The sequence below is a fragment of the Hydra viridissima genome, unplaced genomic scaffold, assembly GCF_058129835.1.
Source record: "Hydra viridissima isolate aposymbiotic clone 2 unplaced genomic scaffold, HvirCarnegie_v1 scaffold_15, whole genome shotgun sequence".
Classification (NCBI taxonomy): domain Eukaryota; kingdom Metazoa; phylum Cnidaria; class Hydrozoa; order Anthoathecata; family Hydridae; genus Hydra; species Hydra viridissima.
In genome coordinates, this window is record NW_028324314.1 from 583,237 (window position 1) to 602,341 (window position 19,105).

At 27.9% G+C, this 19,105-nt stretch overlaps 1 protein-coding gene across 1 annotated transcript in view; it reads left to right on the forward strand.

The window, feature by feature from the left end:
• Window positions 1-19,105, forward strand: part of LOC149878025 (uncharacterized) — a 43,129-nt gene that overhangs the window by 11,034 nt on the left and 12,990 nt on the right. Inside the window, exons 8-21 of the mRNA XM_090072432.1 lie at window positions 1,000-1,201; window positions 5,409-5,676; window positions 5,992-7,140; window positions 7,853-7,936; window positions 8,140-8,382; window positions 8,833-9,133; window positions 9,930-10,157; window positions 12,430-12,555; window positions 12,963-13,116; window positions 13,269-13,321; window positions 15,664-15,930; window positions 16,046-16,798; window positions 17,719-17,937; window positions 18,577-18,697. Of these exons, the coding sequence (XP_089928558.1) occupies window positions 1,000-1,201; window positions 5,409-5,676; window positions 5,992-7,140; window positions 7,853-7,936; window positions 8,140-8,382; window positions 8,833-9,133; window positions 9,930-10,157; window positions 12,430-12,555; window positions 12,963-13,116; window positions 13,269-13,321; window positions 15,664-15,930; window positions 16,046-16,798; window positions 17,719-17,937; window positions 18,577-18,697 (4,168 nt within the window). The remainder of the gene's footprint in view (window positions 1-999; window positions 1,202-5,408; window positions 5,677-5,991; window positions 7,141-7,852; window positions 7,937-8,139; window positions 8,383-8,832; window positions 9,134-9,929; window positions 10,158-12,429; window positions 12,556-12,962; window positions 13,117-13,268; window positions 13,322-15,663; window positions 15,931-16,045; window positions 16,799-17,718; window positions 17,938-18,576; window positions 18,698-19,105) is intronic.

The window sequence follows — 19,105 nt, forward strand, 5'->3', positions numbered from 1 at the left end:
GGCGTAGATGCATCCTTAACTGAGTACCATAACACATTGCTTAACATTTTGTTTTAAAAAGCATCACTATGATGAGAAAAAGAAAACATTAATGAAGTCTTGCTACATACAGTAAGCTAAGAGTTAAGTTTATGTGATGCATTAAATTAAGTTCAATATTCAGATATTTTGGTTGAATTAAAAAACCAAATGATATTCTTACGGATGGCTCAATCTTTATAAGTAATTTATCTTTACAAGATAAATTACTTATAAAGATATCTCTTTACTCATTGGTCAACATCATAGCAATATTAAAGATTGTTAAAGTTAAATCAAGTAAAAAAATAGAAATAAGGATGTTAGGATGAATACCCAACTAAATCAATTTTTAGTTGATTAGTAGGAAACCCATAGTCAATTAAATCAGCTGTTCGATTTTTCAAAGTTGACTAATTTCAACTTTCAACTAGTCGACTTTTAGTTGATTTAGTCGAAATTAATAACAACACTACTAAATTTAGTTAATTTTATTAGAAAATAAAAAACAAAACTGGTGAAAAAATATTATGAAGTTAATGAAACTTATGCAATGTTGTAAGTTTAGTTTAATTTTGTTTGAATGAGTAAGTCCAGCTATTATTGACTGTTATGATGTAAGGAATAAAATCTTACCACAGGGCTTTTAAAATAAGTTTTACACTGAAAGAATATTATTAGGAATCCATCCGAGTCTGACAGCCAGAATTCCGGAAACTTCATCATGATTTATCCCTAAGTAGAGTTTAATTGTGCTCACATGTTGTCTGAATTATTATTTCATAAGTAGGAACAGAATTAGGGGGGTAAGATGATACTCATATTTCAAAAGTTAAAAAATAAACTCCACCCTATTAGTGAGTTTATTAAGTTTGTTTTTATATAGAATAAAAAAAAAAAAGAATAGAAGAATGAATAAAAAGAATAGAAAAAATAAATAAAAAGAATAAGGAAATAAATATCTTTTTTTTCCTTTTTTAGATTCCTGTTTCTGGTTTACGATTTGCTGAAATGAATCCATATCCAAAAGATATAAGAGGATACAAGCTTAATACCTGGATGACACTAAAAGCTGTAATAGATAATGGGTCAGATGTTATGTATATGTTTGATATTCCGAAGTTAAATTTTTCTAAAAATATCTCCAATGGTGATACAGTTGATTACAAGGTCACTTCTTTAGGTACACAGTTCAGCTCAATTGAATTTTTAAAATAATTTGCGCATAATGATAAATGGCATCTTAATACAAAGTTAGTGCCCTCATTTCTGATAGATTTAAACTCTCTTGAAAATAGTGATGAATTTATTCACATAATTCTTTGAGTTGCCTAAAAATAATAGAATGCTACTTACCAAAAGATTAAACTTTTGGTTAACATAGATCAATATATATATAAATATATATATATATATATATATATATATATATATATATATATATATATATATATATATATATATATATATATATATATATATAATTATATAGGTATGTTAAATGAATTTTGCAATTATGTATATTACTTACTCTTGTCTTATTTTTCATTGTTATCAGTTAAAAGTGAGCTGCACTTAGTCTTTAGACTCATTTTTAATTCTACTAAAGCCATCAAACATTCTCTTCAAAAGCTGTGAAACGTTCCTATCAATATTCACATTGGTCAATGCATTTGAAGCTTCAAACAGCTAAATCTAATTATAGATAAATTACATTTATAAAAAACACTGTACATGTTTGTTAAAATAATATTAACTTACAACTTTCTCAAGCTTGAGACAAGGAAATTTATCCAAAACATCTTTCACAGTGCTGTTTTGACATTTCTTCTTAAGAGTGCCAATGATTAGACCAACCTGGTTTTTTAAAAAGGGGACATCAGGGTGCAGCTTATTTCATTCTTCTGATATTAAGGCTAGTAGATCCTCAGTGACTTTGTGTTCTATCTGTAAATAATAACTTTTTATATTTATAAAATGGTTATCTGAAACTGTGTACTTGTGGAACTGAATATGTACTTTATTTTTTAAATGATTTTTGAAACTTATTTTATATAAAAAAATTATAAAGCATGGCAATAAATAGAATGTGTCCCTAATCTTCTGATATATAGATCTCTCACTTTCTGTCTCTCTCTCTCTTGCTAATTTTAGAATATGAATATAAAACAAATAAACTAATATAAAACAAATAATAACCTACATATAAGTTAGTATAACTTACTTCATTAACCTATTTTAATACGAAAATAAAAATTACAAACTATACATGTGTTATAGTGTGGCAGAGTCTCTTTGCAGACAATAACTAAGTCATTGATTAATTGATGCTTTTGGATTTTCTTTTGCAGTATCCATTGGCATGCCCATACTTTTTTCTGTATTGCTGCATCATTAACCAGAGGTTGTCAAACACATTTTGGCTTTTCCTTAAAAGTATGCGTATTTATATGTGTGTGTGTATATATTTTAAATGACATTCTACTTGCTGCCATTTCCAAGTGTTGGCTTAAGATTTGAATAAGTTAAATATTACTGCACCATTTCCATGACTTAACATATTTTACCTTAACATGTGCTATGTCATATAACTGTGCACTACTTGGGTACCTAAAATAAATAGATATTTTAATACAACTTATAATTATACAAATTAATAATAGAACAATAAAAAAAGATGTTTAGAAACAATCAATGGAATTACTAATCAGAAGTAATAACCAATGGCGCAATCAGTGTATATCCAATTAAAAAAAAAAAATGACATAATATAAATTTAGGATTTAAAGTCTTTTACCAATTCAATTAAAAATACTAAAAATGAATATTAAGTTTTATAATAATATTATTATTTCACTCTTAAATTTGAACAACATAAATGTCTCAAAAGGCCAAATAAACACAGCATTCTTAGATAATTCAAAAGCTAATGCATTTTTAGAGTTACTCTTTCTGGGTATTCAATATGAGATATGATAAATATGTAAATAATCATGTTTAATTGTAAAAGAAACAAGATTTTTGATATTTGATGGAACGGCAAAAAGACTTCCCAAAATGATGGAAAATTATTGCCACAGATAGAAAGATAGTCAACAATAATTATTGGAAGATTTCTAAAGAGGCAGCAATTTTCTGAAGCCTTTTCCAGAAAGATGACAATTTGTAGGAATTACTAGATTAGGAATTATTTGATTGGCTGCATATTTCACACGACACATTTCTTGAATCATGAAATCCAAATGAAAAGGTTTTTATCTTAAAGTTCAAATGGCTTAATTTGCAGCATAACTTTTAACTGCTTGTAGATTAGTGCTGTAATTGGCCACAGTTCTTAATGAACAGGAATCAAATAAGAAAAATCAACAAATTCTACCTGAACTCAAACTGCAACTAAAACCAGCAAGAGTATGCCCCCCCCCCCTTCCTTAAATTGTCTGCAGACACTCTAGCAATACAAACATGAAGATTGTGTTCAGTAAATTTGCAATTGTGTACACCACTAAGTTTTTTTTCCCCTTTTTTAGAGCCTAAAGGTTAACAGTTTAAATTCATCAATGAACAAATGGATTGGAATAGCAGTAGGGTGTTTTGTAAAAAAAGAATGTCTTTTGGTAAATTTTCCCATCACAATATTTAAACATAATGCCAGAAGGACTCTCAGTCTAATGTATGTGACTAAACTCAATAAATATATCTTCTATACCCAAAACTCTTCCCAGATTATTTTCTATACTAACATAATGATATTTATAAGTGACTCCATCTGAACCTGTAACAGTTTTTTCTTGTGGCTCCACCATTTTTCAATTAGACTTACAAAAAGTAATCAACTGATATTGATGAATAAAAGAAGAGAATACATCAAAGAGATAGTCATTATCTGATATGTGGACTAAACTGGTGGTAACATTTTGTTGAATAAATTGTTTTATTAAACTATTGTATGACAAAAAGAATATAGTGAGAACTTCTCTTATGTCACTTTCCAAATCAGCATGAACCTGGCTAGTAACTACATGCTTCACTTAGTGGATTTTCACTTAGTGGATTTTCACTTAGTGAAACATGACCAGTTATAAAGTTATAAAGTAAATTATAAAGTATATTATTAAAGTAAGTTATAAAGTAAATTAGATTTAAAAAATTAAGAATTAAACTAACAATTTAAAAAGAAAATGTTAAGTATAAACACCGCACACTTTTGTTTTATTTGTTTTTCTTCATTTACTTTTAACTTTTCTTCATTAAATTTATTGAAAATAATAAGATTTTGATGTTTACTGGCAAAACGTTGACAACAGCCATTTTCGTTATGTTTTTAAAAAAACCTTACAAAAAGTTATCGGTTTTTTAAAAAACCATGACACATCAAACATTTAGCATAAAACCGATTGGAATTTCAAAAAACCAAAAAAATGTAATCGTTTTTTAAAAAGCCAAGGAGTTGTTCAAAAAACGCTACTGAAAAACTATTGAAAAACCGATTCATTTTACAGTGTTTTTGTTGATAAAATAAAATTTTTATATACAAATTATTAGCTGATTGTGGTGTTTTAAATGGTGGTCACACTAACAAAAATTGATGCTACATTTGAATCTGTGTACAGTAGGTACTGCTACGCACATTTGTAAAAAAAAAAAAAGCAACTATAACCAACATAACATTTGAGTTAATTGCACTTCCATCAATCTGATTTATTGTTATTTTGAAAAATAGAGTCAGGAGTTTTATTTGACTCCTGACTCTTGACTGACTCCAGTTCTCCATCCCAAGTAAAAGTGCAATGTTTTGACCATTTCAATGCACATCAATCATAATCAATCATCAATCATATATTATATCTAACTATAACAATTACAATAAGCAAAGTTATTGTGTCTTTAAACAGGAAATCTAAATGAAAGGCTGACTAATGGATTTTCATAGTTACTCTTATATTGCTGTTATATCTTATATTGCTGTTGTAACAGGATACTTCATGCCAATGTGATAAACACACAGAATGTGTCCCTAATGGGACACATTGCACTCTTAATTAAAAGAACTTCCATCAAAAGAAATATTAAAAAAAAAAAATTTGACAGAATTATTTTAAGCACTACAGTTTAACGTTAAATTAGTAAAAACAAAAAGTAAAATAAAAAGCAATTCTAAAGCAAAGTATTGCAATTTTATTTCTATCTTTCAAGTTTAGTGGCTTTTTTTACCCTCAAAAGTTTTCTTTTAAAACACTTTTTTCATTGACAGACTATTTATAAAAACATAGAAGTTTTAAAATATTATTTACAAATATTTTTGATAAGTATTAAAATATTGTGTTGTTTGATGAATTAATAATTAGTTAATAATTAGGAACATGTATTGATGTTAGATTAAATATTTTCAGGTGTTTTCACTGTGTATCTGACAGCAGCCAACAAATTCAGCTCTCTTAACACCTCTATTGATATTGTGGTTTTGTCAGAAATAAAAGAGTTATCTGTGAATGTTCAAAAAAATCAATTAATAGATCGTAGTTTTAACACATCTGTGAAGATCACTAATGGCACCAATATACAGTTGATAGTAGACTTTGGTGATGGAACGCCTGTTAAAAATGAAACAATAGATGATGCCAATGGTGTGAATGGATTCACTTACACTTTATCTCATAAGTATTTCATTTTTCTTACTAAATCAAATGAATATGCTACACAAATAGCATTTTTTGTAAAAGTATTTTGATGATGTGTTTGTTTTATAATATATTCCATATCAAGTTGTTTCTTTGCTGCTGTTATATTACATGTATTCCTTTGAAAAAAGTATGCAGTTATTTTATTAATGCCTCTAAAGTGTATTTTAAAGTGAAAAGCACTCAGTAAAAAGTTTGAGTTAACTTTCTAATTAGTTTTTCTATTGTTGTTGGTGTTTTATCCTTTTTGATTCCAATGTTTGTAAATTTTTTTTACTCACTTTTGTTGTTATAGGTATTCTGTTTGCAAAGCTTATACAATCCTTACTTCTGTAGACAACGTTCCTTCAATCATAGGTGCAACATCCAAACCGTCTTTCTTCAGTTCTACAAATGTAACAGTTTTCTGTATTTTATCACCATTAAAAGTTGTAACAAATCCAAGTGCTTCACTTAGTGGATTTGTTATGCTGTCCCTTAACAAAGTTCTAGAAATAGATGTAAATCAAGATACAGGATCTTTTGTGAGCTTCTCTGTTGATTGGGGAGATGGCTTTTTTTCATCAAATGATCAGTCACTTAACTTGAAGCCAGTTCCATTTCAAGTTTCGCACCAGTATAAAAATGAAAACAACTACACTGTTTCCATAACATCCAAGAACTTATTGGAGATACAGAGCTCTTTAGTTCAGGTGCAGGTAAAAAACTGTTCTGTGCCAGAAATTAGTTTTTATTACGGATCTCTTTCAAGTCCATTAACTGTTATTCGCAGTGTTGGTAAGTTGTTAACTGCAGTTGTTGCAAAAGTTGATCAATTTTGTAAAATGGAAAGTTCCAGTTTTCAATGGAACCTCACAAGTTCTACTTCAAAACCAAAAATTTCTCAAGATACTCTAATTAATGAAAAGATTAATTACAAAATTGAAGCAAATTCCCTTGATTTTGGTCTATACAACTTGTCGCTGACTTTTATCTATGGTGCTGTAACAAATGTATATTTTGCGTACTTAGATGTAACATTTTCACCATTATTTATGGACATTGAAAATGGTGTCCTTGCTACTATTGCATACAGGAAGCAGATGGGTAATGATAGCTTTTACCAAAACTTTACAGTAAGTGCAAAAAGCAGTTACGACCCAGATGATCCTAGTACTGGAATTGAAAATATTGACTTTATGTGGAGATGTAAACTTACTTATGCGGTTAATAAGACGAATATGACAAATGCTGGTGACATTTGCTTTAATCAAACCTGGATAAATCTTAATTTCACTACCCCAGAAGTTCATTTTAGTACAGAACAGTTCTTAGAAAATGTAAGTTATCAAATTGAAGTGTGTGGCACAAAGCCTTTAAAAAGCATCAAGGACAAAAAGAAAGCAGGTTGTTTCACTCAAGAGCTTCAAATCCTTCCTGGGAATCTTCCAACTGTTGCAATAAAGTGGGTTTGAATGCAATTTAGTTTATCACTTTATAATAAGTTCATACTTAATTACTTTTTAATTAGTTGTTAATCAAGTAATATAACTATAATGACTGTAATTAACAATTACTTTTCTATTGTCTTTTTAATCTAGACTCATGAATTTCTTAAAAAAAGATAGAAAAATTAATTTTTTTTATTAACTTAAGTTTATATCACATCATGATTTGATTAGTTTAACTAAACATGAACTTTAACATTACTTTTTAGTTTTCAAAAATGTTTTTGAGATTGCTTGAAAAAATATTTTTTAAATTATGATTAAATATATTTTTTGAATGCGAGAATGTGTTTTTGCTATAAGCTGGTTGTGTAAAATTTTTCTTGTGTAAATGGTGGCTCAAAGTATGATGTGGTATGGCTTATAATTGATCCCATTGGTCAGAGACCTTTTGAAAAAATCAGATTTTGTTGCATCATTTGCTCAAGTGGCTGAGAGATGACTAAACAAATTTGAATCAGTGAAGGCTATATCGTTTATAATCTAAATGATATTTGGATTTTTTAAGTTCAGTAAAATAGTTAAAAAATAATTTTTTTGATTTTTTTCTTGTTTTATTTTATTGGTTTTCTTCAAAATATTTTCCTAATTAGTTTTCCTAATTTTTTTAAGTTATTTTGTTTAAAATATTTTACTGATTTTTTAAATGATTCTTTCTCATTGCTTTAGATGCATATCCAACTGCGATACAAAGCTGAATTTTAAAGAACGGGTTATATATTCATATGAATGTGCAGATTGTAATACACAAAAGTGAGGATTTAAATCAATTGAAATAACCTTAAGTATAACAGGATATGTAAGTTCCTCCACAAATAAAACAGGGTATATAGGTATATAGTTCCTCCACAAGTATAACAGGATATATAACTTCAGGTTTAAATTATTTTTTGCAAGGGTTTTCAAGTTTATCATCTTTTATTAAATTTAAAGTTCTCAAAATTTTTATTTTTCAGATTAGTTGCACAGTGGAGTATCACGGATGATGATGAAAAAGAGCCTCCTGAAATTTATTCTCAAAATGCTACAACGACAGGCTTTTCGACTCCTAGTCTTGTAATCAAAAATGATGTTCTAGTTGAAATGAAAAACTACACATTTCGTTTAGAAGTTGGTTTTGCAAGCTCCTCGTATAAAGTTAAATTTGTATTTAAAAAGTCCACATGTTCACAGCCAACTCCAGGATCTTGTAAAGTAAAGTGAGTAATAGCTTTTTTTTTTTGTTGTTGTTTTTACGATGGTTATTTAAAAGATCGGATTTTTTTTTATTACTTAGAGCAAAATGATAATAATAATAATTAATGAAGGCTTTTTCTTTCCATAATTAATCACTTGTTAAACTGCAAGATAAACTTCAAACTAAAAAATGTGTTTTATGTTGTTTTTTTTTTATCCTTTTTTTTGGTAGATTCTGACTAGTAGTTTCTGACTGTTTTTGATTTGTATACTTGACTTTTTGATAATATTTTTACAATTTTTTTTCTTAAAGTACACGGTTTAAAAACAAACTTATGTTTGTAAATAAAATTTTTAAAATGGTTTCTGAATTAAATTATGAAATGCGAATAAAACATTTGTGTAAAGTTTTTTAGTGATTAATTTCACATTAATTTTATTATTATTACTTAGTTTTCCTTTTATTTTTATAGTCCAACTGAAGGTTTTGCATTAGATACAAAGTTTAAACTTGTTTGTAAAGATTGGACAGATTCTGAAGATATACTGAACTACAGATTTTATTATGACAATGGCCTACCTCAAAGAATGATGTTGAGCAGTACAACAAATAATGATTTCCCCCTATTAAATGCAGCAACTACTGATCAACCAAGTTTAATTGATTTTATGATGGGTCCAGGTGAAAAAGAAAATAATTATAAAATAAAAATCCTCATAAAAGTGAGTGGGAAATACAAAGCATATAGAGAATATAACAACCTTACTATAAAGGTAGTATATTTAGAAATAATGTTTGTGAGAAAATGTTTCTTTTGTTAAACATTTATAATAGCAAAAAAATTGTTATGTCAGTTATTGCTTCTTATCCAGGAAATTTATTTTAAGATTAAGAAAAGTGATGGTTAATCAGCTTTGATAAATCCATTTTAGTCAATTTTTTGTTACATAAATCTGAAACTACTAAATATTTTGAATGGTTTCCAATTACTTAGAATGACTCTTGCCCATGGATGCATGAAAACTGAGAGAGCTATTCAGTTTGTTATCAAAATTAGCCTAAATTCAAAAAAGAAGTTGTTGAAACAAACACTTCCAGTGCTATTGTATGAAAAGAGGCTAGCTCCATTCACATGTATCTTAGTATTTGTGATGTTTTTTTAATAAACACATAAGATGAGTAGTGCTTACATCAATGTAACTGAAGGAGATTAGATTTAACAGGAACAGATAGTGAACCACAATTAGTTCCTGAGATTGCTGCAAGTGTAGTTAATCCCCAAAAGATTTTCAAAGAATTCAAGATGTTCTGTGTCAAGAATGTTGGTCATCTTTAACCTTAAAACATCAAGTCATTATCTATGAAACTACTTTGTTTTAATCTGTTAAAAACATGTCTAAAAAAACAAAATCTACACCACACAGCTTATTTAATATCATAATTTTGTAAAATTGTTAATTAAAAATAATTGATCAATTACCGAAAATTAATTATATCAGTATATTCTCATTACTTAAATTTTTTATATGTAAAAAACAGTTTAAAAAACTGTTTCTGAATTGATTTTAGGTATTTCCTAAAACCAATCCTGTCAATACAACAGATCTGTTTACTGGAGTCAGTTTGAATGATACGCAAACTGTTGCAAATCTTGTTCAAGCAGTTAGTTCTACTGCAAACAGCGATTCAAAAACAATATTTGTTAGCACATCACCATCTGTAAATGTGTTAACTGGTATGGTTGATAATGATGCTCTAAACCAGCAAAAGCAGCAGGCACTAACTCGTCTGCAAGAGGTAAATTTTTGCTTTTTATTTAACATGATAAATTGTATTTTATTGCTTTTTCTAATTTGTTTAAATTTCTAGTTCATCAAATCCAAATTATTCTGTTCTTGTTGGATATAATTTTAGTTTTCAATAGTATTTCATTTTTTGACCAATATTAAAAAGTATTGTAATAAGGTCATTTAACAAGCCGCTGAAAATAGAATTATAGAAAATCACAAAGAGAACAAGAGGAAACTTTTAAAATCAAATTCAAGGATCACATGGAGCTCATGATGCAAAATAAAGTTTATTACTTTAACTTTTATACTCTTAAAAATTTAATTGCAAAAAAGAAAAAAATTTGATCACAAATTTAATTGCAAACAATAAAACTTTTAACTAACAAAAAAAACTTTCAGATGGTTTTAAAAGTCATTGAAGAATTAGATATTTACATTATGCCTATCACTATATGTATCTATATGGCTGCACATTGAATGACAGTCAATAGCCCTTCCATAGTGTTACTAAAGTTGTTCAGTCTGAATTACCACATGAGCTTCTGAGCTTTTTAGCCAAATTCTATTAAAATGTCATTAAAAATAAATAATTGTTTTTAAAAGAAACTAAGCATTTAAAAGGAACAAAAGTATGAGAAATAATTGCACAGAATGCAGTCATTGGGTACAAAGGGTGCAATTTATACAGTCCTCATGTGCCTAAAGATTAATTAAAAGTTAAGCCTTAAAAAAAAAAAATTGGGATTTAACCATCAATTAACCATGAAAATAAGTTAGTAGCGTTCAGTTTTACAAACATAATGAAAGTTTTATTACTTGAGGATTGCAAAATCGCACAATTACCTCGCTGGAACTTGCTTACCATCAAAATCATCTTCTGTCAAACCAAGGCCAAGCTCAAAAACTTCTTTTTTTAATGGTTTTTTTGTGTTAACTCAACTTCCAGTCCTTTTGTTGTTATAGTGGCAATAATATTTGTTATCAGCTTCAGCTTCTCCAAGTAGCCTAGAAGACAATTTTGTTTTCTGACAACAATGTTAAACAGGAATTTCCAACAACAGGAACTTTTTTCTATTCCTTAGGGGAACTTGAAAAGGTTTAAAATTTTTTTCCAAGTTGTAGCAGAGGTCTAAGACAAAGTTCTTGGTTTGCTGAAATCTTTTTAAAAAAGTAAAATTAATTTCTTTTGAGTGTTATTTTTGTTTTAATGTTGTAGCCCAGTCTTAAAAAAAACTCCTGTAGATTTCACTGCAAATGAATATCTTTACATAGTCAATGTAAACAATGAGTGTTTGAAAGAGGGGAGAGAATAAACATCTTGTTTTATCAAGGACAATAATTATGGTATAGTAAAGGATACAAGTGATTCAAAAAATGATCTAAAGTAATCACTTCAAGTAATTATCACTTCAAGTAATTATCACTTCAAGTAATTTTCACAAATATCATTTCAAGTAAAAAATTTATTGCCTCAATTAAGCAATGACAGATATTTTCCGATATTGTTTGATCATGAAAACAAATAAGTTTCTTGATGAAGGAGACTTGGTTGTTAATTCTGGTAACCAAATCACCTTCATCAAGAAACTCAATATCACAGATATGTCACAGTCAGCTAATGGTAAATTCTTATTCAAGGCTATGTTGATCAGATCTTATAGAAGCTACAAGGCAACTGCAAAAGATGATGCTCTATCATTACATTTCAGTTTTTATCAGAGGTCTTTATATGAAATCCACATCTATCACATCTCCAACAATCATCTGCTGCCTCAACACTTCTTATCACCCACATTAATTTAAACTATATACAACTTTTTTTTTTGTACCCATAATGATTCCTCCTCTAATTTCAATGATGAATTTCCCTTAAGTTATGACAAGTTAGCATTTTGATTTATACTTTAGTTATTTTGAAAGTTTGGTAATTTAGCAAATTTTCAGTCAATTTAGTTTTTTAGTATGTTTTTAAAAAACTAAGTTGAATGAAAAATTAGCTTAATTAGTTTATTCTTTAGATTTTGTTGTCATCTGAAAAAAGTAGAGCAAAAAGCATGTTTAGAGCTCTTATTTATTTTCAAATTTATTTTCCAATTTCAAAGAAGGTGCATCAGTTTAACATTCAGGTGTGCTAATGGGGAACATGAATCATACATTTAACAATCTCTTTTACATTCACGAAATAATATGAACATTTTTAAATTTATTTTATTTTTTTGTATTTTTGTTTTAGCTTAATATATGTTTTTTATTCATCTATAATGTATATTTCCTTATAGTCACGCACAGAAATGATTGGTTATCTTAACAAGGCCCCTATCAAAGATTTGAACTCTTTCAAGGCTGTAGGTGATGCTTTGGAAGTGTCCTCTCAGAATCCACTGGAGTTAGTTCCACAGACTCAAGTAATAATGTTGATATTAAATTTTGTTTTATTTATCTTACAATTATAGCAATAGTAATAGGTTAATAAACTTAATAGTAAATTGTATTTATAATAAATAATATTAATAAAAAATAAATAGTAAATGAAAATATCTTTTGTAAACTACCAATGTTAGATGTTCGTACTGAAGCAAATTTTCTTGATGTATTAGTAGATTATTCCTAACCTTTTGTTGACCCTAAATTGTCAGTAAACTTAGAACTACACCTGGCCAAAAAATTTAAAAACAACAAAGTTAAATTGAATATAAATTTTTTTAATAAATTTATAAATTTTTTTTTTAATAAAAACTTTCATAACAAAAATTCAGACTTCTAATGAAAATAATCTAATGAAAAAAGTGTCAATTCGTTTTACACTTTTCAGAATAACGCAGCAACTATTGTTGTTAAATTGGCTGGCCTTCTAACAAAAGAAAACTTGAAAGGTGTCGGAGCAGACAGCTTTGATACCATGACTAAACCATTTGTAAATTCCATATCGAATTTATTTGGGGCAAGTGTGAACAATAACAATAAAGGTATTGTTTTTTTTTTTTCTTTTTGATATAAAGTTTAATCCAAACATTGTAATTACAATGCATGTATGTATAGCTTTGTGAGCTAAAATGTATGTAAAGTATATCATTTGTAAGTTCATAAGTAATTATTAAAATATATGTTTAAATTATAGATACTGTTGTTCCTGCTTTGCAAACGACCCCATCTTCATCGAGTGTTTCAGAAGTAATAAGTTTACAAATGATTTTTTTTACTAAAGTATATAATTATTTTCCAAACTAAAGTAATTGATTATATCTTTCACTAAGGATACAAAACAATAATTAAAAAATTTTATTTTTATTTTTGAATAATGGATGCTCAGTGCTTTTTTTTTTTTTTTTTTTTTTAAATGTAAGTACCTTAAAATGTACGTTAGGTGAAGTTCTTCAAAAAAAAAAAAAAAAGAAGTTTAGAGAGTCTTGTTGCAAGCTTTATTGTTTTATAAAAAAAAAAGGACTGAAAAAAAAAAAAGAGAAGTTTGAAAACAAGAGGATGAAACTATAAATCAATGATTCCAAGTTTGATTGATAGTTCATCATCAAATAGTGAGCTATCAATCAAACTTGGTAAGAAGTGAAGTTTTAAAATTTAACTATTTTTTTCAAAGTTTTCAATTCATTAAGTTTTTTTTATGAACAAACTCGGTATCCCTGATTTTCATCTTTCTAAAGAAGAAAAATAGGTAGAACAATAGAAGTAAACCCAGAATTACAGTTTAATAAGTCAAATTTTGTTTATGATTGCTAATTTAAACCAACTTAATGATTTTGGTCAGTGCTAAAACTAAGCTTTTTTTCAACAAGTGTGTTTTTGTTACCTATCTTGTCTAAGAAGTGTTTCTGCGTGTTGCTAAAATCTACAACTTTCTATGATTTTTTTTTTCAATAGAAAAAAAGAGGTTCTTTTGTTCTTGTTTTATTGACAGACAGTATAAATTTGATAATTATCACATAGAAAGCTTATTGGCCCAGAGGAAAGGAAAAAAAAAAGAATATTCTTTAAAAATTCTAGTGCTTTTGTGACTTTTTAAAAACAATACAGAAATGTGTTGATGTTATATGCTATACCTAGAACCACTAATAATAGTATAAATACTTGTGGATTTCTTGACTAGATGACAATCAAATAAAAAGGTGCCTAAAAAGAAAGAAAGTAGTAATGATCTTAAAACTTTCGTAATTTAGCACTATTAGAACGGTGGTTCTCAACAGGAAATTGCTGCTAAGGCTATACTTCCTTGAGAGACAGTACGTTACTTTATTAAGAAATACAAACAGACAAAATGTGTCTGTAATTTATTCAGACTTGGTCAAAAAAGAAAAACAACCTAAACATTCGATGGATTGATAGTACGCAAATTTAAGTCTGATTTATTTTTGTGATATCTTAGAGCAGAGTTAGTTACCATCAACCCAAAAATTTAGTTTTGGACAAGAGTTTTTCTTTATTCAAAACAGTGATTCCAAGCATACATCAGGTAAAGTCAAGGATTGGCTCAAGCAAAACAATATACAAACATTAGCTTGGCCTTTATTCTTGCCTGATCTCAATCCCACAGAACATATATGGTATGAGATCAAACAGAAGATGAAGTAGCACAAGCCAAAAAATATCCATGAGTATGAGAACCTCTTGAAGAACAAATGGAATAACATCAAGTTGTCTGTTCTTCAGAAACTTGGTGATTCAGTCCTAAGTAGATAACAAGAATTCATCAAAAACAAAGGTTACCCAACATTATACTAGATTTGATGAAATGCATTTTTTGCAACAAACAAAATTTTTTATTTCCACTGGCCTGATAATTTTTGTACGTGAGATTTGAACAAAATTATGCTGTTTTGTCAAAAAAAGTAATTTAAAGCTGTTTTGATTTACAAAATTAATTATTCCATTAATTTAGCTTACCCTTACATAAAAAAGTTTGTATGTTAGGTTTTTCCCAAATGCTTTTGTTTAGGCAGAAATTAAATTTGACACTTAAGGGCTATTTTATTAAAAGCTTTTTTAAAATATAATTCTGTTTATTACATAGGGTTAATCATGATTATGATTACAGGGTTGATGATGATTATCATTATAATTGTAGGGTTGACAATGATTATCATAAAACTTAATTAAAGACTTTTTGAAAAAAGCTAAACCAAAATCCTTTGATTGGCAACAAAAATTTTCTTTGAGTAAAAATAATAAAAAATAATAAACAATTCTCTACTGTTATCAGTGTTGTTAGAAGTATACCATTTAACACCATAAACAAGTTGTCAAAGTCAAAACAAAAACAGAGCTGTTGGTCAAAATCTTGGTTCTTTTGATCTCTCGCCTGTCTCAGTGTGTCTAATTCTTTTATCAAACTAATTTTAATTTTGTTGTTTCATGTAATTTTCATCAAATTGAAGCTGTTGGCAATTTAATTTTGTGATTTTCATTAAAGTTGTTTTTTTTTTTTGTTTTGTTCTTAGAAAACTGTCTTTAAAATTATTGACATTTAATGTGTACATTTGAAATAATGTTGTTTTGCTTAGAAAAATGCAGAGTTGATGTCAAAGCTGTTCAAATCTATGGATGATTATTTCTTTGCAGCACAATCTTATAAAGTTCCAAGTGAAAATGCAACAGTGGGGCAAACAAGCCAGTTTAGCTTTGTATTAAAAAAAGAATATTCAAGTAGTTTGAGCAACAGCTCTATTGGTTTATCAGAAAAAGGTGAAAGTGATGAATATGGTTTTACTCTTCCTGATTCAAATGATATGTTTAACAACTCTATGATAAATTCACAAATCTTAGTCAATGTAAGTTTGAAATACTGTACTTTTAGTAAGTATAAACCATAATATATTATAAAGTGTAAGTTTCATATTGTAATTATGTTTTGTAAAAAATATTGTTTTTTTCTTTGTTTTTTAGAATGTGAGAATGAAAGTTATGCCATACATATGGGACACTAATAGATCACAAAACATTCTCTCTGAATCTCAGAGCCTTTCATTTCAATCTCCAGATGGACGTCCAATAAAAGTGAAAGACAGCTTGCAACCAATTCATATTGCCATTAAAAATATTCCTGAAAAAATGAATGGGAAAAATATATCTTTGTCAATGCCTGAAGATATATATCAAGTTAGGCTCCCAATAACATTAAAATGTAACATGCTCTTAAAGTTTGTGCATAGAAACGATCAGAAAAATTTAACAAACCTTATTGTTTACATTCAGTTTGGAAAAGTTGCTTCAAAAGATGATTATGACATCAAGCTCAACATTTCTGCTAAAGATGGTGTTATAATGACAAAGAATTATGGTTTCTTTAACTCTAGTTTAAAACAAAAGTCCAATCTAACTGTTGCTAATTCTGTTTTGCAAACAAATGGAAACTCCTCTGAACTTTTACAAAGAAATCAAGATGCCCGTCTTCTTACAGATGGCACACTAGTACTATGGAATTTCCACAACTCAACCTATGCTTTCTTGAACAAGAGTGAACTGCATTTATCATTTTCGTATATTGGGCCAATGCCTGATAAAAAATTAGATTCAAATCCGTATACTTTTGATGAGCCAGAGTATGCAGGAACATTTGACTATGAGATGAAGTCATTTTGCACAGAATGTAATTACTGGGATGAAAATACAAACAAATGGATGTCTGATGGGTGTGAGGTATGTGCGGTTTGTTGCTTAGTTGGAGTTCTAAGTCTAGCTCGTCTGAGATTACTGCTAAGAGATCATAAATGCTGATCTTGTCTTGATCATAAATAGGTCTTGTTCTGTCTTTTTTACCATAATTGTTTTTCCTTAACATTTTATAAAATGGACATTTGCTTTGATGGATATAAATTTCGTTGTTGTTTAAAAGTGGTTCATACTTGCTGCATTCTTGCAGTGAAAAAAAGTTGCAATTAAAAATCTTTTCTTTCATAAAAACTCTCCTTTCCAAATTGTCAGCTTAATTTATACTGAATTACGTAGAAGCATTCTACGTAATTCAGTTTTAATAATCTACATAAATTACATAGCAATTGGAATTATTTTTTCATATTCAATCCTATTTTATTTTGAAGAAGATATTGAATAAAAAAAGTAATAGTTGTCATGAGTTATGGTTCAAACCAAATAATTTGTTTTAAAGTTGCATTGGAAATCACAAGAAATGCAGATTACATGAGGTGCCCACACTTTATCCTGCTCACTAGATTTGCATCAAAAATTATTATTTTTATTAAAAATTGGAATAATGTAGACACTATTTGAGGATTATTTGTGATTAGGAAAACTCATAATTGGATATGTATTTTCCTTATCACAAATCCTCCTCTTTATAATAACAACTATATCTGAAGAAAATGAAATAAATGGAAAATTCAATTGATAGCTTAAAAACTAGATATGCTACAAGTATAATTTTTGAAATCTTAAAAAAATCTGTTTTTAGAAGTAGCATATAAAGTATGTAAGAGAAATTTTAAATTGAAAGCAAAAATGCTTTTGGAAAGTATTTGTTGTTAATCTTTACCTAAGTTATTCACAGTTATTTATAATGACAATTTATATTGTCTTGATATTTATAAGCATTGTTTTAGCTCGATGTTCAGACCACAAGTTTTGCTGTGACAAAATGCAAATGCAATCATTTAACTGCTTTTGGTGGGTTTTTTGTTGCCCCAAATCCGCTTCCTACACCCTCTTTAGCTTTGTTAAAATCAGGATATGCTCTACTTGTGACAGTTGCAATAATCATTCTGCTGTGGATACTTGGATTAATAGTGGCCAGGAGAATAGATAAAAAAGATACTTCAAAGGTGAGCTAAAAGAATTTGTTATCTCTTCTTGTACTTCCTTAAAGCTCTAATACATTTTTACATGTTTGCATAAAGTGTTTTATTTAATGAATTTGGGGTTCCAACAAACAAAGACTGCAAAAAAAGTAACCAAATTTCTTTAATTTTCAATACTTACTGTACTAGTTGATTGTAGCACATCCTGTGTAGAATTCATTCGAGTTAGCTTGAGTTTGGAACAAAGTTAGTTTATACCAGTCTACGTTTGTTTGTTTGAGAACAGTGATTTAATTTATGGTAAAAGATAATGCAGGCTTACTGATTTTTAAATCTACAACAAGTTGATTGTTTTTGTAGTTTTGTTTAGATCGTGAAACTTCTATTTCTGTTTTGATTATTTATCTCTTTAAATACTAAAATCAAGTTTAGAATTTAATTGTTTACATTGTAATGTCCTTACCACTCCTAATGCTATTGATTTATGGTTAAATTTAACCATCAAAAATCCTTAAAGCTCTTGAAAGTGCATTTTTATATAGCAAGCGTACAGAAATAGTTAAATCAAATTATGTTATTTATAAAATTTAGATTGATAAATTCTATAAAAGTAGTTTATTAATAGTATAATTTTATCAAGCTTGTAATATTTATAAAATTTAGATTGGTGTTTGCCCCCTTCTTGATAACCTAGCAGAAGATAGTTATTTGTACCAAATAACAGTAAATACTGGTAGTCAAAGAAATGCTGGCACAAAATCAAACATTTTCTTCACTATTGCTGGTAAGAAAAGTTTTATGTTTAAAATATATTCATACATAGGAGAGTGGGTAAAATTCTGTTTGAAAAAAATCAAATTTTTTAGTTTTAAGTTCAAAGAACTAAACTGAAATCTTTTTAATGTAGTGGAGTGTAAACAATCTAATACAATGTAATATAAAAATATTTTTCTGTAAAAAAAAAAGGGAAGGTGTAGTACATCTAGGGTAAAAGATTTATTTTTTGCCGTATTTCTGTTCTTAGAATCTTTGAGCAATTGTAACTTTTGAGTCATGTGCTCTTTTTAAATGAAACCAAAATGTAAAGAAAAGAAAATATTACACGTTGCTTTTCCCCATTTTAATTGCACCTTAACTGTCATAACAAAAAAATTAACTAACCAATTTTTTTTTTTACAGTATGAAATCTTTT